The following is a 25,921-nucleotide window of genomic DNA, read 5'->3' as shown; positions in this document are numbered from 1 at the left end:
TGAAAGGATAGGGACTAAATTGATATATAGTGTAAAAGATAAGGACTAACTATATAGTTTAACTTTATATTTTCTAAATTAAGCAATCTATATTTGTTATTTGAAAGTGTTTATCTTCAAAAAAAAAAAGTGTTTTAATTTTAGTAATTTTTTTAAGGAAAGATAATGAATTTTACATTCTATTATTATATAAGGCAATATATTTTGTAAACAAAGTAATGAGTGGTTAGAATTTTTTTTTTCTAGTACTCTTTACAAACGGTTCATCCTTTATACATTTTAAATGACCTAAAGAGGAAGCAAATATAAGTAAATTCATCATTTATATTTTTTAAAAAAAATACAATACTTTAATAACATAATAAAAATGTAATTTTATCAACAACCTACCAACATTACACTGAGAATGTGACATAATTGTCAATTAAGTTGTTTATCTTTCTACACAAACCTCTCATCTCAAAGCATCATAGAAGTGGATTGAATGGACCAAAGTGATCTCAGCTAGACCAGAATGGACCAAAGTAAATGAATGAACTAAAATGGACTTTATTGGACCAAATGGACTAAAATGGAATGAATGGATCGAATTGTACCAAATTGAAATGAATAGACCAAACTGGACTGAAGTAGACCAAATGGACTGAAGTGTATCAAACTGTACTAAAATGGACCAAAACGTACCGAAATGAAAATGGACCAAAGTGGTCCGAACTAGACCAAATGGGCCGAAGTGAACCGAAATAGACCGAACATACCAAACTAAACCAAAATGCTATGCTGATTTGTTTCAACAGAGCATGACAAGAATAAATGGTACTCTTCAATTTTTAGATAAAATAAAATGTACTTCTTCAATTTTGGAAATGTACTTCTTCCTTAGTTGTAAATAAAAGTGACTAGCAACCAATACAGAGAAACTTATTTAACTTGGTTAGGTCGAATCAAAATTCGGTATGAGTTAGAAACTTACTATACTAAAATGGATTTGTGATTTAGAAACTTATCATACTAAAATGGATTTGTGTTCCTATTAGTCATACCTTTTTTTTTTCTTAAAAAAAATCTAGGATCACAAATTAATTCACAAATTCTTGTCTCAACTGGCCTACTCAATTTTTGAAATAATTTGTGATCACAAAAAATCTAGGATCACAAATTATTTCACAAATTCTGGAACTTCCAACAACGGGGCAGACTGATTGGGTTGTCAAATAGATTTATCATTCCTACTAGACATGGCAAAACGGGCAAGTCAGGTCAGGTTCGAGTCGGGTCTACGGGTCAAATGGGTCTATGGGTCAAAACGGGTCATTTTTAAACGAGTCAATCGGGTTGCGGGTTGGGTCGGGTCTGGTTGACTTGTACTTTTAAAACGAGCTTTTTTTTTTTTTTTTTTTTTACAAAAACAAATCAACGCAACCTTTTTAGAGAGATTGAATAAAATCAATTAAAGAAATGAATTGCACTTAATGTCACTTGTTAATATTCTTCCAATTCTGACAGTTTTAAGTATAACTAAGTATAAGTGCTTGTGGGTTGTGGGGGGCAAGGGCTGAAGATTAAGTTTTTAGGAGGGAGCTTCACACACATATACACTTAGATTAAGCTAAAGTAGAATTCTATCTTGTATAAAAAAATAATAATAATAATAAATCAAATCTTTATAATCATAAATTCATGATGGAAAAAGTTTTCAATGTTAATAACTCACTGCCAAAATGCATGTAATTACAAATTTACAATTTCAAAAAGAAATGGATCTTAAGGAGCACCAAAAAGTATATAATCTAAGTTTACACCACTAAGAGCACTCATAGCAGTGGTGCTATATAGGTATAATAGTATTTTTTAACTCTCAATCACAAAAAACCATGATGCAGCAGTGGAGCTACAATGCACATCTATCTTTAGATGTGCATTGTAGCTCAAAGGTAAAAAAAAAAAAAAATAAATAAAAAAATAAAAATTTATTACACTTCTCTCTCTTCTCTCATTAAATAAACATTTCCTTTTCTCTTTCTCTCTCTCTCTCTTCGGCTTCTCTTCTTTCTTCTTTCTTCCTCAATTTTTTTTTTCTCTCCAGCTAGCCGGCCAACTCTCTCATCTCCCTCATCCCTCAACTACCGGCCAGCTCCCTTATCATCGATCTGTTTTGCCGATGCACGCCAAGCCCCATCGCCGATCTCCCCAAGCCCCATCGCCTAGTCCGTGCCCCTCCGCTGGCCTCAACATCACCGGACCAAGCCGACCCAAGCCCCAAGCCGCCGATCCACGCCTTCGACCTACGCCTCCGCCCAGTCCTCCGATCAGACCCACGCCGCCCAATCCTCCCCACTCCGCCGATCCACGCCTCCACCCAATCCTTCGATCAGACCCATGCCATCTCTCTATTCTCTTTGCTGGGATTAAGTTTGTTTATTTGTTTTATTTATTTATTTATTTATTTTTAATGTATTTTCATATGGGTTTGGTAGCTGTGGTGGTGGTGGTTGATTTTGGCTATGGTAGTGGTGGTGGATGATTTTGACAGTGAGTTTGTGGATTTTGGTTATGGTGACTAGTGGCGATGGGGTTGTGATTGTGGTTGTGGTTTTGTTTTTTTTGTTTTGTTTTTTTTTCTTTCTATGTTGTGTTGTGGTTGCCAAAGTAGAGTGGTGGTTGTGGTCGGTGGTGGTGGTGGGGGTGGTTGTGGTTGTGGTTGTGGATGTGGATGTGGCTGTGGCTGTGGTGGCTGATGGTAAAGGTGGTTGGTGCTGTGTATGTTTTTTTGGTAGGGGATATATTATTTTATTGTAGTGATTATATTATTTTATTGTGATATTTATATTATTTTATTGTGTTGAAAGCTAAAATAGATCCACTGCTGTAGCATGGAGGGGCGGCCCAACATAATTTGGGGCCTAAGGCGAAAAATTTATGTGGGGCCTTTAATATGTAAATATTAATTAAACAAAATTATTTAATACTAATTAAATTAAGGTTAATTTGATACATTAAATATATAAATAATACCAACTATACTAATGTTAATTTCATATAGAGAATTGAATATCATAGTTAAATTATAAATTTTAATAAAAAGAAATAAAAATATATTGCGATTGAAAAAGATACTTTATTTTGAATATAAGACGATGCATAGTTAAATAAAGTTGTAATCTAATTTTTAATTTTATATTTTGATTTTAAGAGAGAGAGAGAGATAGATATTATTTGGTGCATGGTTTTGTAGGATATTAGTTTACAAAAATTAAAGTCTCAAACTATTAGGGGAGATTAATCTATAATTGATGATTTAACACATTTGCAACATCTTTTCGAAATATTTTAGGGTTTCAATTGAGTTAAGGTTCTATTAGTCTCGTACTTTGAGAGTCTTAATAGAAATGAAAAAGAAAAATGCGCTAATTAAAAGTACTATAAAATGTTCAAAATATAATGTGATATTGTTTCTCATTGATGAACTTCATCAATTTAACTAATGAATGTTTATATCATATTTTTTGTGATTAATAACATGGCAATTTGTAAGCTAATAGTAAAATTTGTACATCACTAATAAAAAAAATGTACAACCTTTTAAAAAATATATATAATTTTATAAAAATTTGGGCATTTAACTATGAAAAATGGGGCCTTTTTTCTCAAGGAAATATTTGTTTTTTAGTGGGGCCTTAGGCCTTGGCCTAACTTGCCTAGGCCTTGAGCCGGCCCTAGTAGCATGTGTATAGGTAAAATAGATAAAATAACTTTTATTGGTGCTAAATAGCTAAAATTATAGATCTACTACTGTGGATGCTCTAATAATGTCATTCTTTAGGTTTGTTGATTAGTGGTTTGTGGACTACAGATTAACAACCACAAAAGCACATAGTTTTGTTTTGTCACATATTTTTTTAGTTTTGTCAAATTCTCAAAAAACAAATAAACTTAAGTTTTGCCTTAAGGTTTTGTTTGAGATAACTTATATTAGGCAGTTTATTTTATTATTTAGTTTATTTTTGCTACTATTTATGGGTCACATTGCACTTTTTAGTACTATTCATAGGTCCCACTGTACTATTTTAACTAACTTTTAGTTTTATCTACAATACTTTCAATAAAAAAATTTTAATTTTAATTAAATAAATTGTTTCCAAATGGAGCCAAGTTTTAAGCCAATGACTCATAAAGTAGTGTATGTGTTACTGTGTTAGTAGTGTTAGTGTAGTAGGTGTCTAGTCAAATCGAACGAGAATTGGTAGAATTTTTTTTTTTTTTTTTTTAATAAATGGGTTGTTTGTGAATAAAAGTCCACGTAGACGGCCCCAATTCAAGCCCACTACAAATTCATTTCTCCCTTCCCGCCAAAGCGCGCCTTCTCTCTCTCACTCAGAGTTCAGAGAGAGAGACACGAAAATGGAATTGAGTCTGAGCGGGAATGCGATCAAGACCTTTGCTCGGTGCATCACGTGTCTCGCACGTGTCGGCAACGAGCTTGCAATTCAAGCCTCTCCTTCTCAGGTATATTATATATATTGAATAAATAACTGAAATTATAATTAATTTGTTAAATCTAATCCAATTAGTTTGATTTAATAATTATCAGCTTATTTATACTTTATATTTAATGGCTCATATAGTTTACTCTGTGTTCATGTTGGTTTGGTAACTCGTTATTAGGGATTTGGTGTATTTTAATTAGGGTTTTAGAAGAGCGTATAAATGGGGTGTATATCGAAATTATATGTTATTTATGTAATTGGGTCTGAGGAATTTTTTTTGTTTGGTTTGATTTATATGAATCATGCTTTGATGGGTGAGAAAATCAGTGAGTGGGAACTGTGTTTGGAAGGTATGAAAATGAAGGAAAAGTAAAGGGCATAAATAGGCTTTCATAGAATAATATTTAATTAGTTTTGGAATAGGGTGTGCGGAGTTATGTTTGGCTTGATTTATATGAATTATGCTGGATGAGTGAGAAATTCACAAGTGGAGCTCTGTTTGGTTGGCAAGAAATTGGAGGAAAAGAAAGATATTCAAAAGATGTAAAGCTCTGAAGCCTAGACTTAATTTTTTTTTTTTTTTTTGGTTTCTGAAAATTCAAGATATTTTCTTCAAGCATGTTATGTAGTATTATTTCGCTACTGAATGGAGGGTTCAAGGTTTTTGTTTTATGAAGTTTAAGTTAAGAGAAGAGGTTTGAAATTTTTGTTTTGTTTTGTTCAATTTTCTACTGAAATATCTCCATCAACTATATCAAACTTTAGCAGAATTAGGATTACCCTTTTGGTTTTCTTCAACCTATATGGAATAGACTGCAAATAAGGATGGGTAACAAATGAGTTAATAATTTGTAAGTACCATATCGCATATTCATGTGTTAAGTAATTGAGTTGATTTGTTTAGTTACGATTTTCTGCCTGCAGCTCGCTTTTCACACTCTCAATTCATCGCGGTCAGCTTATCAGTCCATTACATTTAAGCCTGATTTCTTTGATGTCTATACAGTTTCTGGTAACCAAGTCCAATGCAGTGTGCTTTTGAAGGTAAGGTGGTTTCTTTAACCATGTTAGATATTGTAATGGGATTTTTCAACTTATCAGTCTTGCTGACTTGACATCTTCAGGCCATTTGTTCTCTTCTTAGGACACCTATTGCAAGTATTGATAATTTGAGTGTGAAGTTGCCTGATCCTGATGCATCAAAAGTGCAATGGGCGTTAGAATGCTATAGTGGTAAAGTACTTTCTCACATATCTTGTGTTTTGCCTATCCTATGGACTTATTAGGGATAGGGTGATGCAGACCCAATAGATGGGCATAGAATGGCGAGATTGATTGGTGCTTAAACATCAATGATAGTGGTCATTGTCATATTTGCTGGAATATTATTTTATTTGATAAGGAAAATGTTTTATTTCTACCATGTGCAATGCAATCAGGGAAAGATTAGGAATGAAATAATCTTATGGTGTTCTACAGGTATCCTTTGGGAATAAAAATTTATTGTGAGATAAGTATCCAACACATTCACTAGAATGACTGTAATACATTAGAAATAGAGTCGCTGAATGTACCATCTTATGTCTTCTTATTTATTGAAATATTCTACAATCAACAGGTCTTATTTAGTTTGCAGAAAAAAATGGGCTCATATTAAATGTTGTTTGAGACTGAAAACAATATTCTTCCATAGGGGAAAGGAAAATGCAAGAGAAATCCCCTTCCTTGTTTTGTAACATACATCACAAAAGGAGTATATATAAGTTGGCCAAATGGTATTTTGAAGAAATCCGAAATTATTGCTAAGGCTGTGAGCCCATGATGATCATTCAGTCCAGACAAGTTAAATATATGTGTGATGTAGGTAGGTGGATAATAATATACCATAGAGGTATTTGGTCTGATCTCCAATGGCTACCTCCAGTAAACGTTCATCCTACACAAGTCATTTAACATGTAGCTTTTGAATGAGTTATTCTCATTTTGATAAGACTAATCTAAATTTGGATTTTAGGCTAACTTTTTGAAAGCTCTAGATTTATGATCTCTTGTGCTATGGAAATGTTACTAGATCTGTACCATGCAACTTTCTTATTATGCAATCTTCTTAGTAGGTTATTTGATTCAAACATTGATTTCAAACAATTTCATACTGTACATTTTGCAGGCATGAGGAAAACCTATTGGATTACTTGCAATGTTGAACCCGATATACAACATTTATCTCTTGATAGGACAAAATTCCCAAGTAACTTTGTAGTGAGGCCTCGTGATCTCAATAGATTGCTTGTTAATTTTCAGTCCTCTCTTCAGGAGATTACTATCATTGCAACAGAACAGACCTCCTTACCTTCTGACGCTGCAAATGAAATAGGAGGAAAAGCTGTCGAACTTAGAAGTTATATAGATCCAACCAAAGGTAATTGTCATATTAGTCTTTCTACCCTGAATTTTTCATAAACAAGATACTAACTGCTCTTTTCAATTGTAGAGAATGATTCATCGCTGCACACTCAACTATGGATAGATCCTACAGAAGAGTTTTTGCAGTATACTCACACTGGAGACCCAGTAGATGTGACATTTGGTGTGAAAGAATTGAAGGTATTGAATCCAAGCCTTGGTACCTAATTTTTCTGAACTTCAATTGCATTTGAGTCATAATTGACCTGGCAAAGCCTTCGCCCTATTGATGAAACATTGACTTTAAGATAACTTTCACCTAATCTCTGTCATTATACTAATATAACTAGATTTAATATATTACGCTTTCTAGTATAAGTGTCAACTTTGTTGGCTAAATAGTTCATTTATGATTTTTAAATTTTGTTTTTTTGGTAAGTGAAGTCTTTTTGTTTAATATTTTATTTTACAATTTTGGCTAGGATATTGTTGAATAATGTATTACTCCTTTTGTTTGTGTTTATCATTTGACACAATATTCTTTGTTTATCATCAAATTTCAGGCCTTTCTTTCTTTTTGTGAAGGCTGTGAAGTTGACATTCAATTGTATTTTGAAAAGGCTGGAGAGTAAGATATATCTTGTCCCATCCCATGTATGATGTATCTATTTTCCCTTTGCTTGCCTCTTTTCCTCCTCCCTCACAAAAGAGTTTCTCATTTGATAGACTTCAATGTCAAATGCTAGCTTCAGCCTGCAGACATGGTATTGTGTGGGCTCACCATTGATAAATATTGGCATTAATGACAAATCACAAAACTAGTAGATCTCTTTGCAACTGGGTCCCCACAATACCACTTGGTGTGGTTACGATACTTGAAAGTTTATATAAATCAACCATGTAATTCATCACAAATGATGATACCCACATAGTAACAATGAGTTTTGATAGAATATATAGCTCCTTAGGTTTGATGCATACAGTCAAAATTCAAGGTGAGAACAGTCATTGGAGTTTGTACAAATATTGGTGATATGTAAATCATTAAAAGAATTGAAACCGAAGTTGCCTCATCTAAGTAGGAATCCATATTTTCGGCCTCCAATGCATGTCGATGTGTCCATGCTTTTATTAAGTGATCATCTGGCTGCCCATCTCTTATTCTATTATTCTGTTAATCATCTTTAATTGGATGATCAGCAAGACACAAATGAATTGACACTGATACTACAAATCTTAGGATCAATCAATTAGTTTTCTTGATGGTTTGTTGGGAAACCAATAGAAACTTTTACTCTAAAACGTAACATATTTTTTCTGTCTTGCTTAGCATTTTGAATGCAAGTATTGTGTTATTAAAATCTGACTTACATCTTAAAAAACATGTGTCTGGGGAGCAGGCCTATTCTCATGGCACCAAAATTTGGGTTAGATGATGGGTCCAGCTCAACCTTTGATTCTACACTTGTACTTGCAAGCATGCTTATATCACAGCTCCGTGAAGGGAATCACTCAGAACCTCCACAAGCAGCTACCACAACACATGGCCAGGATGAGCATGGGGCATCCCAAGCTCAACATGATAGGTGTATACCAAATGTTTCTGAGCATCCATCTGATCACACCAGAATTTGGTCTGAACTTTCTGGTAACTATTTGTAAAAAATTTTAATGATGACTAGAGAATATGTTCTGCATTCAAACTCTTGATGACTCCGATGTGCAGGAAGCGCAGCAAAAAGTGGTAGTGGCAGTGGTATTGGTACTGAAGAAAGGCAGTTTCAAGGGGAAACAAATTTGAATGCTAATCAGCAGAGGGAGATGCAAAGAATTAGCACAATGCAAATTTCAAAAGCTGCATCCACTAGAGAAAATGAGCCTGCAGATCCTAATATGTATCCTACTGTTTGCTTCAGTATGTCATCAATTCAAGTTTTTGTGTCAAATCTTCAGACTTATCATTGCTTTCAATTAGCAGCAATGAAAGTCCATGATACATTTCACCACTGGAGGAAAGTCCATGATACATTTCTGCCTTTGGCATTGAACACAATGGGGTTTATATCTCAGAGGAAGACACTTAAAATCTAGATGTAGTTTCTGTTAGAAAAATTTAGTCATTATTGCATTATCTTCATGTCTGGATTTATGTGTGGACTGCTAGCAGTTAAGATATGTAAGTTGAATTCTCTCTCTAACACAGTCATTGTTTGGTGTTTGAGTAAAGCAAGTTCTAGAAAAGGCATCAGAAGACTTCTATTGTTGTCTGCCTTATTATATGTTAAAGAATACTAATGTTTCAATAATAAGGATCATTTTTTTCCAATATATAGTCAGGATTATACCTTGGACTCATATTTTACTTGGTGTTGTACCATTGAGGGGAAAAGTCATAGCTGAACGCTGAAACCATGTATTGCTGTAATAGTCGGTAGTAAAGTCTGTCTCTTGAGCTCTATTGACAATGTGGTATAAGGGTCAGAAAAAGGTTGCAATCTAGCATAATAGCTCTTGTCAACCAAAGCAACTGCTGACTTCACCATACCCTAGAACCTAACTTATTTAGAACAACTTTCTTCCATTTGTTCTGATACATATTGACCATTGACTGTAATTGTATTCTCTTGACCTCTAAATTAGCTTTCATCCTATGGAAAAGGATTATGCAGAAGAAGCCCGAGGTTAGCAAGAGAGCTAGTAAAATTTGATTAGTCTTACATATGTTTCTGCTCCTGGCTTGACTAATACATTTACAATTTGTTTCTTTCAGATGGGCCAGTTTCACAACGTCATCCTAGTAACTGGGTGGATGCAGATGAAGATGATGATGATGATGATGGGAATGCGGATGAACTGTGTGTTCAGTCTACACCACCATACTATGAAGAACATTAGCCATGATGGATGCTGCTTGTTCTCTTTCCCTGTTGTAAATGTGTCCCTTCCAATGAGATTTTTAATCAAAGTAAAGTTTTGGTTAGCTTCTCCCCTTATATACTTTGTTATCCACTCAGCCTTTTACACTACGCAATCCAATACAACGTAGATCCTCCAGCATTTGAAAAGGTAGTTGAATATGTGCTGCCTTGGAATGGTTTGTAGTGTTGTCACTGTTGAATATAACCATATCCATCAGGGTATTTGTAGTAAAATACTGAAGGTCCACAATGTTAATATACATCTAGAAAGTGACATTTTATGAAATGATGACAATTGATCTGCCAGTAACGTATGTGGGTAATACCACTTCATTTTGTTTACGTTTTAATTAAAAGCATTTTGGAAGGTTTCAGAGTACAAAATATACTTTACCAAATTGACTTGTAGTTATGGGTGGCTTAGTCACGATCATGCTGCAGTTATATGGTGCTGTTATTTCTTGTTATAATTTGAAGTGAAACTTAGTGTTGATCCTGTGAAAATTATTAGGTACTCCCGAAGCACCATAAATACGTAGTCCCTCCTCTCACATGAATGATGGGTCCCACCCTGAATTTAATTAGTGGGACTCATCATTCATGTGAGAGGAGGGAGTAAGCATTTATAGTACTCCAGGAGTACACAATAATTTCCCTGATCCCTGATTCCTACTGCATGTTATCTTGTAGCAAATTCTGTTTCTTGATTTGGTTTTCCCATCAAAGACAGGGAAAGTTTTCCACTGTAATAGCTAGCTTTTACTCTCTCTGTCAAGCATAAAGGGTTTTTTTTTTTTTTTTTCCCCAAACATAAAGGGTTATGATAGTTTAACGATGTATAAAGACCAAAAACAGATGTAATAGTATGTACTTGAGCTGATGATCTCATGTACCATAGGTAACATAATCTAGAATTGATTAAAGATTAGCCTTTTTCCCACTTCAGGTAATGTGATTATATGAGTTGGATCATTGATTTTGTTGCTTCTAAAGTTGATAAAATTTACAGGTGGGTGCTCTCATCTCCTGGCTGCCCTATCTAGTCCAAGATATTTTCTTGCCTTCTCTCTCTCTCTCTCCTAGGATTGTGTCCTTGACTCTTTCATATTCATGTTAGCTTGATCCCTTAACAATGCTTACTTGACAGGATGTCTTACACACTATCATTCGCGCCAATTATGTATCTAATTTGATTGATTTTTGGTGTGTTTCGGTTCAATGCTGCCACCCTATGCCCAGGGCTAGGAAGACAACAAAAATAAGAACAAAAACCAACACCCAGACCACCAATGGAGCACAATTAAAAGGAGGTTTTTATTTTCTTTTTACCTCCTTCAGGTGTTAAATACACTTATAGAGATCGATTTAGGGACAAGAGAGATGGATTTCGTGCAAAATGTATTTCATTTTAATTTTCTAATTAGTAAGTCATATAGAATCTCATCTTTACCTTACTCTAATGAAGGGGCAAATCCTTTTTTTTTTTTTTTTTTGGTTGAGAAGGGGGACAAATCTATTTGAGTTAGAAGTAATTGACAGGATAGTTTTTTAGTTTATATTTCCGTTTAGTACTAATCTATGGTGATCAAACATGAATGGTGGAATAAATAGAATGGACATTCTCTCAAAACCATTTCTTTAATTCCTATTAAACTTGCAGGAATAAACAAAATATCCATTAAAGATTTCCTCCTTTTTTCTTGAATTCTTCTTTCCTTTCAAACGGATTGTGAAGGGTACACTATTTTTACAGCAACAGATTCAAAGCACATTCATTCTTTTGCAACCAGATTTCCCCAATTTACAATTCTAGGATCCTACTAATTAACTACCTCTGTCAAATTTATTTTTGTGTATAAAAGACGATCAATTAGATTAAACATTTCCTTTCAAAAACTTCAATCCATGAAAGCTTATTTCAAGAAACAAACAAATCAATGGATGAGTTTGTTCGACAGTTAATATCGTATGTAATGGTAGTACTCAATCTTGAATATGACCAAAGAAAAATTCAACAATACAAAGATTTGTCGAAAGAATAAAAGGAGGTATTTCGTGATACAAAAAAAAGTCAAGAACATACCGGAATTGCGAAGACAAGGATCTCAAAAGAGTTTGAGATTGCATATAGACAAGCTCTACGCTCCCAATTTCAAGATCACCATGGACAATTGGACATAATAGCCAAATAGTAATTGATAGAAAAACAAGAAAAAACAAAAGGGAGGTTAATAACTTTGTTGACTCAAAGACCTAGAAAACTTTAGTGTAACAAAGTCACAAGGTTCCCTCTTCTTTGTTCTTCCTTTATCTCCCTCTATTCTCACAAAAAGAAAAAACAAAGAAAAAGCCTTTACATGCATGCATGCAACCTTTTTTTTAACTTGAACTTAGGGCAGCAAACCCACCACCTTTCATCATTTGCTTAAACTCCTTGAAATTGACCATTCCATCTCCATCCACATCCACTTTCTTGATCATCTTTTTGCAATCTTCTACAGTCCTGCCTTGCTTGAGCCCCAAGGAAGCCAACACTGACCTCAACTCCTCCACAGTGATAAACCCATCACCATTTTGATCAAACACATTGAATGCCTCCTTCATGTCCTCCTCCTCATCCCTTTCATCCATTATTGTCTGATACAATACCCCAAATTCATCAATATCGACGAACCCATCTCCGTTTACATCGATCTTTTCTATCATTTGCATCATATCTCTATCTGGGATATAGATGCCCAAGTTTTGTAACGAGTCACTAAGTTCCTGCTTTGTGATCCGGCCATCTCCATTTCGATCGAACATTTGAAATACACGTTTCAGTTCTGCAGGATCCATTGATTGAAATTGTGATTGTTATTGAAACAAGAATGGTTTTATTGACGAGAGAAAATTTTGAAGCTAGCCCCGAAAAACAAAGAAAGAAATCATATGAACGTACTTAGAGAAAATTTGAGAACAAAGAGAAAGATATACGGATTTAAGAAGGCTGTAAAAAAGGGAAAATCCTTAGCAAGATCGTTGGAAAAGGTTGTTAAGTGTTTACCTAACTTGCCAATATGTGGTGGACGTTGTATAAGGCTGTTGAGTGGAGAGAACAAACCCATAATTTACGTTGAATCATTGGTTTTTTTTTTTTTTTTTTTTTTTTTTTTGTAACAGTTTTATTTATTTATTTATATCTTGTCACTTAATTATTCTTAAATAAATATTTATTAATATTATTTTAATAACTATTTAAATGATTAATTATGAAACAATATTTAAACCATTCATCTAATGATGAATAGATAGGATTAGAACTAGATTTACTTTAAAAATTATCTTAAAATTTAGAAGTTGTATATATTTCCTTTATTTTTCCATTTAAAAGTTACAAAATTGGACTGAAAACTTAGTATTGATCATTTGGAAATGTAGTTAATATTTTTTTTTTTTAAATTATACATAAAATTTTTATTTAAAAAAATTTGATAGTTATAAGAATAGAAAGGAAAATTTAAACTCTGATTCTCCTAATAATAAAAAAAGAGAAAAAAGAGACTATTATGGCACTAAGCTTCAAGTGTTGGCATAAATAATAGTTACTAACTTACTATGTATTGTTCACTCCTATAAAGCTAAAAATATATTTAGTTTTCTTTGCTATTAGAGACTTTTTACTATGTATTGTTCACTTCTTCAACATATTCATTTACCACTGCTCTTAAAGATAGGATTTGAACTAAATTATGCATGATGATCATAATTAAAGAGTATATATATATATATATATATATATAAAACTTGTTTTTTCCTTCTAGGTCTTAGTTTTTGATACATATGGTAGTCGTAACTTTACTGAGAAATAAAAATATTCTATTTGGTATTACGACAAACTAAAAATATTTGCTCTTTTATATAGGAGTATCGTTATAAAATAAATAAATATAGTATATAGTATATATAAAAGGGAGGCTCATGTATACTATAAATATATACCATGACAAAGACTCATATATAACAAATTATATTCCTTTCAATGGTTTTGTTTTTTGTTTAAACTAGGTTGATTTTAACTTGCTTTGATTAAGCTCCTAGGCTGTGGTTAATTACTTCTATTAACAAAAATTTGATGTCATTAGTGATTCTATTAAATTTAAAATTGATTTTGTTTTGACTATCTTCCTGCATTGCACTAGTATCATTCGGATTTAAATTCTGTTGATGTGTATGCCGTCATGTTAACCTCTGTTATTCCAGTTATTTCTACTATTTTATCTGTGAAGTTGTTTTATTACCCAAAAAAGCACATATATTTCCACACCACAAGGACTGGTAGTTATAATATTTAGGTTTGACATTTTCTTTGTTTTCTTTTTTAGCAAACGAAGAAACGCCTTCAGTTATAGTCGCTGAGCTGAGTGACCGTATATACGTAGCTGCCACTGAAACAGAAATAGAGACCTCCCACCTCATCGGAGCTTGAGAGTTGATTCAGTGTAACTGCATATAGTCGTCGTAGCTGCCACTGAAACAGAAATAGGTTTTTTCTTGTAAGTTCAAAATACATCTAGATGCTTTATGCCATATATATAGTAGAAAAGATCTTACCTATATATTTTATAAACGTTAATGAAGAAGGCTAACGTCAAGTCATATATATATATATATATATATATGAAGATAGAACTAAGAAAAAATTAAATTATATTCCAAGTTAGATTTCAATTAGAATATAATTTTGTGTCATGTGTCTTATCAAAACATTTTAATTTTATATCAAGTAAGTTAATTCAGTGTAACTTACGAGAAATCCAATATAAATGAATCATAAGAAACTCAATTATATATCTAAAATTAGAAGAAAAAAATTAAGTGTTTATGTTTACCAACGCCAATTTGTTTGTTTAGTTAAAAATAATTCAAATTTATTAACTTTTTACATATATAATACTATGAACAACCACTATTTATTAAATAGAAATTTATATATATTGTTTGTATGTGTGTGTGTGTTTTTTCATGCATATGGAGAGGGTTCCAAACTAGTTTAAATAAAAGTTAAGGATTTAGATTGTTTTATTTTTTAGAATTGCTATATTCACAACATTTTTACAATAAATCATAGGTGATAAATTGTTATTAGTTGAATTTGAACTCATTACTGAAATTGTTTTTTCATCTGCCAGTAACCACTAATAATAACCCGCCACTTAGGTATTAGTGATGAAAATATTATAAACATAATATTTCTCTTTATTTTTGGAACGGCAAATAGGGCTTAAATACAATAAGTATTCTCTATAAAGCCCTATAATTTTTTTTTCTTTTGGAGAAATAATTATAACATGCTGTTAACCCCTGTAATTAATTACAAAGTCCACTTGCGATTCTACTTTCTACGCATCATATTTTAAAAATCATAGAATTGGTAAACCTCATATTAAACTTAACCTCCGTTGAGTGGTATATTAACCATGGTAAAACAAGAAATTTCTCTTCTTATTTATTTATTTTTTCCTAAATATAGTGCATGATATCCACCATTAATTGTTCCACCACCTATTGCTTCACTTTATTTGTGCTTGCTATCTTTACCTTTACAACCAACATAAAAATAAATAAAATATAGAAAATAAATAAATAAATAAAAACCTTGAAACCCTTTTTCTAATTTTCTTTCACACTTGAACCAAGAACACCACGTTCCACACTCCCACCGCCAAACCCAGTGCAAATCCAAAAACATCTTTGTCCAAACTAACAAGCTTTCAAAAGCCCTTACCGTGTATCAAAAAAAAAAAAAAAAAAAAAAAAAAAAAGCCCTAACCGAATCACATTTGTCACATTTAATTATGTTTAATATTTGGGTTTATAACTTTATATTAAGGGTTGCCTTATTTATTAATGGATTATTTTAAAAAAGTTTTAATACCACTTTTATAGAAAATATAAAAGATTTTTAAATAATCAATTTTTTTTTCTTTTTCTATAAAATTTTTTAAAAAAATACTTCTTATATGAACTAATGTTTTTAAGGCATCTGTTAACTTTTCACTTAATAATTTAGAAGCTACAAATTAGGGGAAATGTAATATTACTTACATTTTCACTCAAAAATATAGAGTAATTTTTAAGTACTCTTAGAGTACGGAAAATAATGTTCTTTTCTTTCACATTCATAATAAGGTCCACTTATTAAATTTATAGTGAAATCCACCATAAATCAGGAATATGAGATGAGTGAGCACCACTTATTTACGCTCCGAAAGTACTTAAGAATTTTTCAAAAATATATACTTGATGTGACTAGTTATAATTAGAGGGTTTAGATATAAGGTTTTCCAAGGAATCCATTTAGATCTTAAAACCTAAAGCTAAATCCTAAATTGACACTTATTACAATTTTTTTTTTTTTTTTTTTAAATCTAACTCACAAAAATCTTAAAATCGCATTACACCAAGAAAATGGAAAAGGAAAACAAATCCCCAACGTCAAACCTACAAAAGTCCAATATCTCTTCTATATGAAATGGTTAGCGTCATTTCCCTGCACATATCAGGGGATTCAATATCCTGCAGAAATAAGTTTTTTTCAGGCTAAAACACAAATTATTACAAAGATGAATCTTTTTCGTTAGATTAAGCTGAAGGGTATCTGTTTCTCAAATATAACATCCCAAAGACACCTCTAGCCCAATATTTTACTGCACAAAACCCCATACATATATTTTCATAACCAGCAATCAAATAACAACCTTCGGAACAGAAATTACAAACACAAAACCATACTTTTATTTTCATACCCAACAATCAAATAACATACTTCCGAATAGAAATTACAAAGTTTAATTTTAGCTTCACCTAGACTTGATTTGTTGGTTTTTGGATAGGGAAGAGTAGAGAGGAAAGCTGCCATAATGTATTCAAACCTTTGGAAATTCAAGGTACAAAAAAAAGCATGTATAAAACTGAAATATAAACACAAACTTTTATTTTAGCCCGATACATTTATAAAACATCACCCGCGGCCCCTTCCCCATTTTTTTAAAATGAAACATAAAACAACCCTAGAGACTAGATTAAAAAATTGAAGCCATTACCATCACCAAAAAAAGTATTGGTGACTAAGCCCTTGAGTGCACCAAGGGTCACCACTTCAACCCCAGCCGCCACAAGGTCAGGAATGACACGTCGGTGTGGCTGCTGCACCGGTGCAGCCGGAGCAGTGTATGGCATATAACTATAAGGACCATATCCAGGTGCAGGAACATAAGCTCCCCCATAAGCCGGTGCAGGCGGGTACCCACCACCATAAGCCAAAGCAGGCGGGTATCCGCTGCCATAAGCAGGTGTAGGTGGGTGTTGATATACATCCACAACCCCATGACCAGGTCCAGTTGGATAATTTACCAGCTCCCCAAACTTCAACCGAAGGTCCACTACCCCTTTGGCCTTCCCACTGGGGGTAACAACAGTATAGCTGATTTGATTTTCACCCTTTGAATCACCATAATTATCCAGCAGTTCCTTCATGGGCACACGGACTTGGCCAATAACTTTTCCTCGGATTATCCTTTTGGCCTTGAGCTTCACCACAATGGTCTGCTGGGCTGCAGGAACATCGTTGATGATGAACTTCATGGGAGAGTTCCATATTGGATTGCTGCCTCCGTTTTTGTCAATCGGTGTCTTCTGCTCAGAGGAGTTGCTGGAACCGTCAATAGAAACGGTGGCATACAAGCCCATCTTGTTGGGGAAACAACTCACTTTCTTCAACTTCAAGTCCTTGGCTGAAATGCTAGAGATATCCAAAGTGCGGTGGCTCATCTTGGAGATTTAGATCAAAGAAATTTTGAAGAGGATTTGATGGAAATGGTGGAGGAAGAGGTATTTTAACTCGTTGGAATTGGTGGGGTGAGCGTTCTGGTGGAGGGTTAAATGTATAGAAATAGAAGCTCACATTCAGACTCAGACGCAGTGAGAGTCTGAGAGCATGACCACGTTTCACTTTGTGCCCTAACTTGTGCGTGTACTACCCTTTCCCTTGACTAAGTATAATGATATACTTTTTTATTATAACCGGCCAGGGTCAGTTCAAACTTAAGCATGCAATTGGATGAGGTTCAAAAAATCAAATCCATCATCTTAATCCTAAAATATTGTACTTTTTCTTTTGAAAAATTATTTATCAGGCTAAAGTTTAATAAATTATTTATATGCATTTTTCTCTCTATCTCACTTAGAAAATTCTTTCATAGTTTATTAAAAAAAATTAAATAATTGATATATAAATACACAAAAATCATATATATATATATATATATATAAGTAAAAGCTTATTAATTAAGAATTTAAATTATATTCTAATTGCAATCTAAATTCACACTAAAAGTGTCCTTCTAAGTTCCAATTACCCTATTATTTGATATCAAGTGTTTTTAGATTTTAAATACATTCCAATATTATGTCAAAAGTGCCCTTCTAAATATACACTAATTATATAACAATTATATTTATATGCAAATTCAAGTTTTTAAAATTAGAAAAATACAAAAAAAAAAAAAAACCAATTCTTTTATAATAAAAAGGAATCAATTATAATTTACACACACACATATATATATATATATATATATATATGATATTTATGAGGTAGAAACTAGCTTGTGATTTTTTAGTGCAATATGTGAGGACAGTGTTGATTCTGTTGAATCTTAGAATAATTTATAACTAAAATATGACCCCAACCATAAAAATTTTTCATGTTATTATATAAATTTTCCGGAGCCTTTGCAAAATTAATCTTGCTTTGCCACTTGAAAAATATGTCGTGAAAAGGCCAAAACGCAAAAATTTATGCTATAATTTGTTTATTTTAGTATGTAAAGGCAGCCTTATTTAATTGCGATATGAAAATGCTGGATTATGCATGAAAGAAAAAGAAAACGCTGAATATTATGCAATCATGCATAAGTGAACCACCAAAAAAACCAAAAAATAAAAATAAAGAGTTAGTTAGTGTCAGATAATCAAATCTTCTGCCAATAAATTTAAGAATACAATTTTTTCACAATTACTGATATAGTTTATTGTAAATAGTGAAGAAGGGGACAGAGGGTCCATGGCCCTCTGACTCTACACATTTCTCCCCCACTCCCTTCATTTTACTCAAACAAGTTTTAAATTATGAATAAATTATACTTATTGGCCCTCCTTCATATTAAAAAAAATGTACAACACTCAAAGAAATGATTATTGTTCTTTTTCTTTTAATATTCACTTTTTACTATATATATAACTTGTTAATTTTAAGAGTATTTAAAAAATATATATGTTTCAAAAAATATACAAATAAATCTCTTGTTCTTTCCTTTCTTTTTCTTTTTTTTTTTTTTTTTTTTTTTATTAGAGAAAATATACTATAAATTTTGTGATTAAAATTTTATGCTATATTTTACTTTATCATCCATAAACAAAAAAAAAAAAAAAACAAAAAACAAAAAAAAAAAAACAAAAAGTTTATGCTATATTTAAAGAATATTTAACACATAGAATTCTCATTAAAACAACACACACACACACATACACGGAATTAATGAAAGAAAATATTTGCCTCAAATTATAGAAAGCCAATATTATGAAATTTTCTTATGTAAGAAAAAATAATATAATAAATCATGTTAAAGGCCTTTTTTTTGTGTTTGAATTTTTTTTTAAATTAATATATTTGCCTTTGCTCCTTGAAAAACTTGCTAATTTCACTATCGGATGTAGATAATGGACCCTATATATAAGTAATGCAAACAAATAAATCTTATTAATACTAAAAAAATTCACCAAATTTTCCAGATTCTACCCCTTATATTTGTTGCTTTGGGTTGTGGTGGGCTCAGTCAAGATGAAGTACTGTCAATTCTATGTGATAGAGGATACCAAAATTTTGATGAAATTTTGGTGTTCCTAATAGTACTGAAGGCAATCAATGTGAAAAACAGAAATAAAGGTTTGTAACTGTATCACTCTACACACAGCTAGTATATATTACTAATCTTCCACACCAAGTATGCCACAGTGCGCATATCCTAGCTGTTGCTGAGTCACTAAGAATATTCCATAATCCAAAAAATCTCTAGTAGCAAAAAAATTAACAATTTTTACTACAACTATCCATATGATTAATAATTAATTGTGATTGGTAGAGAAAAAATAATTGGTGTGAAAATAACATACAGCCACAGTCACAATTTATTCAAGAATTATAGTAAAAATTGTGAGTTTGTTTATGGTACTAAAAAAACTCATAAAATTTTTTGCGTCATGCATGCCCACATACGTAGGCTTACGTGTATGGTTACCTGTTAAGATTCTGGTAGGTTGGAACACTATCTATAGAATCTTCCGACCGTCCCAAGAACCAGAGTCACAAGTGCCATCCAATATTGAACTAGACGATGACGCAGTTCACAATTTTAGTCGCCGGCCAGCCGGCCAGGTTTGATTGATTACCATATTAAACTACCTGTGAGAGAGACATGTAGGGAGACAATTAGACAGTGTGGAAATTTTGTGTCGTTGTTTAGCCAGTTGTGAATAAAGAAAAATTATCTTTGGATTAGCAAACAAGTTTCCATTTTATTTTAAATAATTGCAAATTTTTCTGGATTACGATATGAAAATTATCGATTATGCTTATCATGCATAAGCATATAAGTCAACAAAATAAATACAAAACAAAAATAGTGAGAGAGAGAGAGAGAATCAAATCTTCCACTCCAAGTAAGTAGAGAGTGCTGCGTCCTGATGAGCGACACAGGTGTAGAGATAAACATTGTAAATTTTGTATATGCTACAGGGAAATGAGCCTACAGATCCTAACATGTATTTGCTATCGCTAATTAATTCAATGAATTTCTTATGTATTAAGTCTTCAGACTTGTTATTATCATTACTTTCAATATTTAATATTTGGCTGTATTTCATTGTCTTTATGTGTGCGCTTTTGTTCCCTGCGTTTTGTGAATGTCCCTAGCCAATTAATGCTTTGCAAATTAATGAATTATATTTGTATTTGTATTTTTCAGACTAAATAAGATAATTGTTTAATTACAGATGATGAAGAAATTAAGGATTGTGTTTTAAATCTTTGATTCGCATTACATTTTTGCTAAACCCATGGATGGAGTTACACATTTTGTGCAACGAAGTTTCAATTGTGATTCTCATGGGGCACGTGCCTCGTCTAAGTAAGGTAGTGTCTTTCCCTAGAATTATATTTCTAGAGAGAAAGTCCATGATCCACTTCTGCCTAATCCAGCAAAAAAAGTAGGGTACAGCAGCAAAATTCAGTAATCTTCACTTACATGCCTGGATTTATGGATGGAAAGGTAGCAGTTAAAGATCTGTCTGAAGGTGTTTTTTTTTTTTTTTTTTTTTTTGGGGGGGGGGGGGGGTGGGGGACAAAAGTTCAAGAATATCTTTCCAAAAATAATGTTCCTATAGAGCTTCTTTGGTCAAAAATAAATAGGTTAAGCTTGAGTCATATGTACTGGACTCGTTGGAATGGTGACACATGTTTATTTTTTACTATATATTATCATCTTAATGGATTCAGTGCACTAGGTTTAAGCTAAGTCTAAAATAAATTTCCATTCACTTAGTTTTGGGGAGGAATTTTTTTTTTTTTTTTTTTTTTTTTTTTGAACATGCCAGAAGCAATTGTGAAAAAAAATTTATTACAGAAAATTTTCTTTGAAACTAATGAAGCCTTAATCCTGATAAACAAATTATAACATAAGATACACAACCAAACAAAATAAATGACTTTGTCTGCACTTTGTTGAAGATGGCACTGTGAAAGAACTTTGTGCACGAAAGAATATGGCTTTGGATTGCTATCACCGAGATATAAATTTATAGATAAGGTCATGAAGTATGTGTTATTATTTGTAAGTTATTGACAATATGAATAATCAATTTTATAGTTGAGTTTATATAAAATTTTAAACAATAAAAAATTTATGAATCTAATTTTTAAAAGTTTATAAAAGAAAATCATTCTATTTAATTAAATCAAATAATATAATTTTAATCATTATTTAATTATTAATTATTAACATATGTTTGTCAATGTATAAAAAATGTATCACGACCCAACACCTACAGTTTCAACCTATAGAAACAGGCCCATCTTTTAATTTAACCGACCCTCCAGCAAGTATCATTTCATGGGCCACATTTTATAATAAGGCCCAGAAGCCAACTTACAAAGAGGAGAACAGCTTAGAGCCCATTAAAGCTCTTATTCCATCGGTTAAACCTCATAAAGCTAGATGAGAAATGAGAACCATAGCTCAGTGAAGCCCAAAAGCCAGCCTCTTTTTTTTTTTTTTTTTTGATGACGCAGTATTTAATTATGATTTTAGAGTACCACTAATCCCCCAAATAAGTGTAATGTCCGTCTACCATTTTCATAAGTGGTTATTAATACACACGGTACATACAATTTATTTTTTGAATTGATTATAATAAATGCTCCCTTTTTTAAAAACTTGGACACAAGTAAAAGTTATAATATTGAGCATTTGATTCTTAAAAAAATAATATCGAGCATTAAAAATAGTTATTCTTACCAAAATTGTAAATGTTGTATCATATGGTATGTGAATACACCTAAAATGTACTAGATAAATACGAACATGTACTAACTTTATTGAGGATTTTTGAACCGGCTATACAAGGAAAAAAAACAAATTGAAATAAGTTATAAATCATGACAAATGGCTTCAGGTTATTGACAACTTTGATTCTAACATAATTTATTAAATTGTCAACATTTTAAACCCATATGCCTTAATCAATCTGGATCAAAATCAACAAATCAAATCAAACCACAGGTAACCCTAAAATGTAAAATTTTCGCAGTTTTTCCAGCACAGAACACGATCTAGGTTCTAGACACATGTTTCAATCCGGTTTATTCTGGTGAAAATGAAAAAGAAAACAAAGGAAAAGAAATAATGCTCTAAAGTCTAAACAACATACCACTTTCGCTGATAAATAGCAGCTTCACGAGGTAATCTTCCTTGCTCACCCTACCCTCTGACGCTGCAAATGAAACAAGAGGAAAAGTTGCTGATATCAAAAATAACTTCAATACCAAAGAAGAGTTTTTGCAGAATACTCACAATGAAGACCCCGTACATGTAACATTTGATGAGAAAGAATTGAAGGTATAAAAGTATAAATTGAAACCCATCTTTCTGAACTTTAATGGTATTTTCAGACATATAAACTGACCCAGCAAAGACTTAGTTACTTTGTCCAACTTATGAAACATTGACTTATAAATAACATTGACTTGTTCTTATCATTTCTAATTATAGTTTTATTATATGATGCTTCCAGGAAAATTCATCCCAAAAAAAAATTTATATATGATGCTTCCGGGACCTTGCAATCACAATGAGGAATATCCGTATATAACTCACAGGAAACCACTTATTAAGATCAAGATGTAGGTTCCAGTGGCAAAATTTTATTTGGACAGTTAAAAGACAGAAATGGATCTTGGACTTCTCCCTAGGTTTTTAGATACCAGTCTAGGCACGATCATGATTTTAGGAACATGCACCATGACTATGAGGATCAAATATCAAACTTAGTTGTGCATATAAAAGTGCAACTACAAACCGTAAAGCGAATCAAAAGGTTTGCACCGGCATTCTTGCTTCATTGCCTATTAAAACTTGTCTAGTTTAGTGTGAAAAATACAAATCTATACTATACATAGAAATAGAGGAATAGCATATTTCTAGTGTTTCTAATCAACACTCATAATGTTTGAATTTCCCTCTCCCACTTAAAATGTATATAACAAATGGTCAAAGTTCTCCACCAACTCATTACATCATAATTTATAGAACCATCCACATGTTTTATTTTATCAAATCACATAACTCATTAAAATAAATTATTTGACTAAAAGTACACATAGATGGATTGAAAAAAAATTCCTCCAAACCGGTTTTAAAATAATATTTCTATTAAAAAATAAAATTCTATACCATATAATAATATTCTTCTAAAATAAATACATAATAATAGAGAATTAGCAGTTAATTTTATACTAATGCTTTATTGTACCACATTAATCACCTATTTTGAATTAATCATTTTTTCAATTTTCAACTCTCACAATCCCCACTATACCATTACTCTCTCTCCTATCCTTTCCTTCTATTTTCTGGCTTTTCTTCTCCCCTTTTTTATTTTGCATCTTACTACTGCTCTTCCTCCAAACAATTTTACTCGGTTATAAGAACAAAAACTTCTTTCATATGTCATTTTTCATATCGACTATTAATTATAATTGGATTCTCTTGACTGGGTAGCCACCACCTATTCGGAATCTTTTGCTCACCGGTTTGCATTTCAAAAATTGATTGGGCTTCCTATCAAAGATGAATTTGGTAAATGATTTCTCAATACTATTAATTATCAAAGAAAGTGTAATACCCCGAAAAATAAAAATAAAAGGAAGGTTATTTAAGTAAATTTGTTTATGGGGACAATAATTTTATAATTAATAATTATAAGGGAGTTTTTTTAGAAAATAAGGTTGAAACCCTAGCTATATAATCTTATTAAATCAACATATATGGAGAGATATTTTGAGAGAAGAGACTATCCAAAAGACTGAAGTAAAGAAGAATTGATTACACATTTGAGGTAAGAGCCAAAGAATCTCTTTTTATCAAATCTAAACTTTATTTAGAAATAGAGTATTCTTTTATATGAGTATTTTGGCCAATAATGAGACTGTTTATATATGAGATTAACGATGTAAACAAAGAAGGATTTGATTTATTTTGTCCGGTTTTGCACAGGTTTAGAGATTTGGGGTTTTGGCGAATGGCAAAAGGTTATAGTGACCATGTAGGCTTGATTTTGTATGGCATAGAATATAGTACCTTTTTCCTAGTTTTGTCCTGATCTCAAAGAGAACTAGGGGTGAATGGAAAAAAAAAAAAATGAGCACACATATAGAATATTAGGTGGTGTACTTTTGACCCTACGTGGCTACACATGGTGTATCTATAGGCTTTGTTCCTTGGTACTATTAATGGCAGAAAGTGGAGGAAATATATATATATATATATATATATATATTTATTTATATATATATATTATGAATACGGTGGATATAACTAAGACAATAGTTGAAAATTATTAGATGTTTTTAGTAGTTTCTCTTCTGGCTAGGTATTCATATAAGTTTTATTTAAAAGTATTAGATTATTGAGTAAATGATATTTGAAAAAAATTGTTTAAGTGATATCTAAGTTTTTAGAGGAAGCGTCAGGGAGAAGTTCCTTTTGATATAGCTTTTTGAGATAAGTAGCTTTATCTTAATTGGTTTTATTTTTGCGTATTTTGATTACTGAAAATTGTTTACAGTTGTTACAATTTATTTCTATTGTATTACTAATTTCAAGTAAAGAATTATCACAAATATATCTGATTACTGAATATATGAAGTATTTTATTTAATTGTTTTTAGTTATATTGATTTAAAGTAAAGAATAAAAAATTTCCACCGATAAATATGAGCATTGAATATAAGATTTGTTTTATTTAATTGTTTCTTTAGCTATATTGATTTAAATTAAGAATATAGAAATACCACAAATATATTTGAATATTGAATATATGATTATATAGATATATACGTATTTGAATAAGATATATTTTTGTTAGAAACTATGATTTCATATATATGATTATGGACAATTTGACTATGAGTTGATTCTGATACCCAAACCAATGAGAATTATTCATTAGTACTCTAATACCCAGACCAATGGGAGTTGTTCATTGGTATTCCGATACCCAAATCAATGGGGGTTATTCGTTGGTACTATGATACCCAACCAATGAGGGTTATTCATTGGTACTCTGATGCCCAGTCACGGGGATATAACGTGACCATAATCATAAAATTGTTAAGAATATGAATTATGTTTGAATATTTGACTATTTTGAGTCCTTAAAACTAAATTTGTGATTTTGGAAATGTTTGAGTATTTGAATGATCTTGAGTCACTAAAACTGCTTATGTGTTTTTAGAAC

At 31.8% G+C, this 25,921-nt stretch overlaps 3 protein-coding genes across 5 annotated transcripts; 1 reads left to right on the top strand and 2 right to left on the bottom strand.

Moving 5' to 3' along the window:
- The first annotated feature begins 4,333 nt into the window (after positions 1 to 4,333).
- Positions 4,334 to 9,955, top strand: LOC115978906 (cell cycle checkpoint control protein RAD9A). Of its 3 annotated transcripts, none has more exons than XM_031100810.1 (10): positions 4,334 to 4,506; positions 5,412 to 5,531; positions 5,612 to 5,720; positions 6,655 to 6,906; positions 6,979 to 7,091; positions 7,454 to 7,518; positions 8,291 to 8,538; positions 8,617 to 8,785; positions 9,531 to 9,571; positions 9,661 to 9,955. In XM_031100810.1, the coding sequence occupies exons 1-10, from the start codon at positions 4,402 to 4,404 to the stop codon at positions 9,783 to 9,785; spliced, it is 1,347 nt and encodes a 448-aa protein (XP_030956670.1). In that variant the 5' UTR covers positions 4,334 to 4,401; the 3' UTR covers positions 9,786 to 9,955. The 3 variants fall into 3 exon arrangements, with proteins under 3 accessions (XP_030956670.1, XP_030956672.1, XP_030956671.1); XM_031100812.1 differs by having other exon boundaries at positions 4,337 to 4,506; positions 5,412 to 5,499; XM_031100811.1 differs by having other exon boundaries at positions 4,337 to 4,506; positions 8,626 to 8,785.
- A 1,933-nt stretch (positions 9,956 to 11,888) lies between these two features.
- LOC115982708 (calmodulin-like protein 3) lies at positions 11,889 to 12,754 on the bottom strand. Its single transcript, XM_031105396.1, has one exon. The coding sequence runs from the start codon at positions 12,644 to 12,646 to the stop codon at positions 12,188 to 12,190; it is 459 nt and encodes a 152-aa protein (XP_030961256.1). The 5' UTR covers positions 12,647 to 12,754; the 3' UTR covers positions 11,889 to 12,187.
- Positions 12,755 to 16,867: 4,113 nt separating this feature from the next.
- Positions 16,868 to 17,620, bottom strand: LOC115980542 (protein SRC2-like). The gene has a single exon (XM_031102774.1). It carries the CDS (start codon positions 17,618 to 17,620, stop codon positions 16,868 to 16,870), a length of 753 nt encoding a protein of 250 aa, XP_030958634.1.
- Between the last annotated feature and the right edge of the window lie 8,301 nt (positions 17,621 to 25,921).

This window comes from Quercus lobata, chromosome 3, assembly GCF_001633185.2.
Source record: "Quercus lobata isolate SW786 chromosome 3, ValleyOak3.0 Primary Assembly, whole genome shotgun sequence".
NCBI classification, from domain to species: domain Eukaryota; kingdom Viridiplantae; phylum Streptophyta; class Magnoliopsida; order Fagales; family Fagaceae; genus Quercus; species Quercus lobata.
The sequence above is the reverse complement of the archived record's forward strand: the minus strand, read 5'-3'. Positions and strand labels throughout refer to the sequence as shown.

Excerpts from the sequence above, each read along its gene's own strand:
- LOC115978906 (XM_031100810.1), top strand. The coding sequence starts at position 4,402 with ATGGAATTGAGTCTGAGCGGGAATGCGATCAAGACCTTTGCTCGGTGC. Across the intron at positions 7,519-8,290 it reads TATTTTGAAAAGGCTGGAGA|GCCTATTCTCATGGCACCAA; the intron begins GTAAGATATATC and ends TCTGGGGAGCAG. Across the intron at positions 9,572-9,660 it reads TTATGCAGAAGAAGCCCGAG|ATGGGCCAGTTTCACAACGT; the intron begins GTTAGCAAGAGA and ends TGTTTCTTTCAG.
- LOC115982708 (XM_031105396.1), bottom strand. The coding sequence starts at position 12,646 with ATGGATCCTGCAGAACTGAAACGTGTATTTCAAATGTTCGATCGAAAT.
- LOC115980542 (XM_031102774.1), bottom strand. The coding sequence starts at position 17,620 with ATGAGCCACCGCACTTTGGATATCTCTAGCATTTCAGCCAAGGACTTG.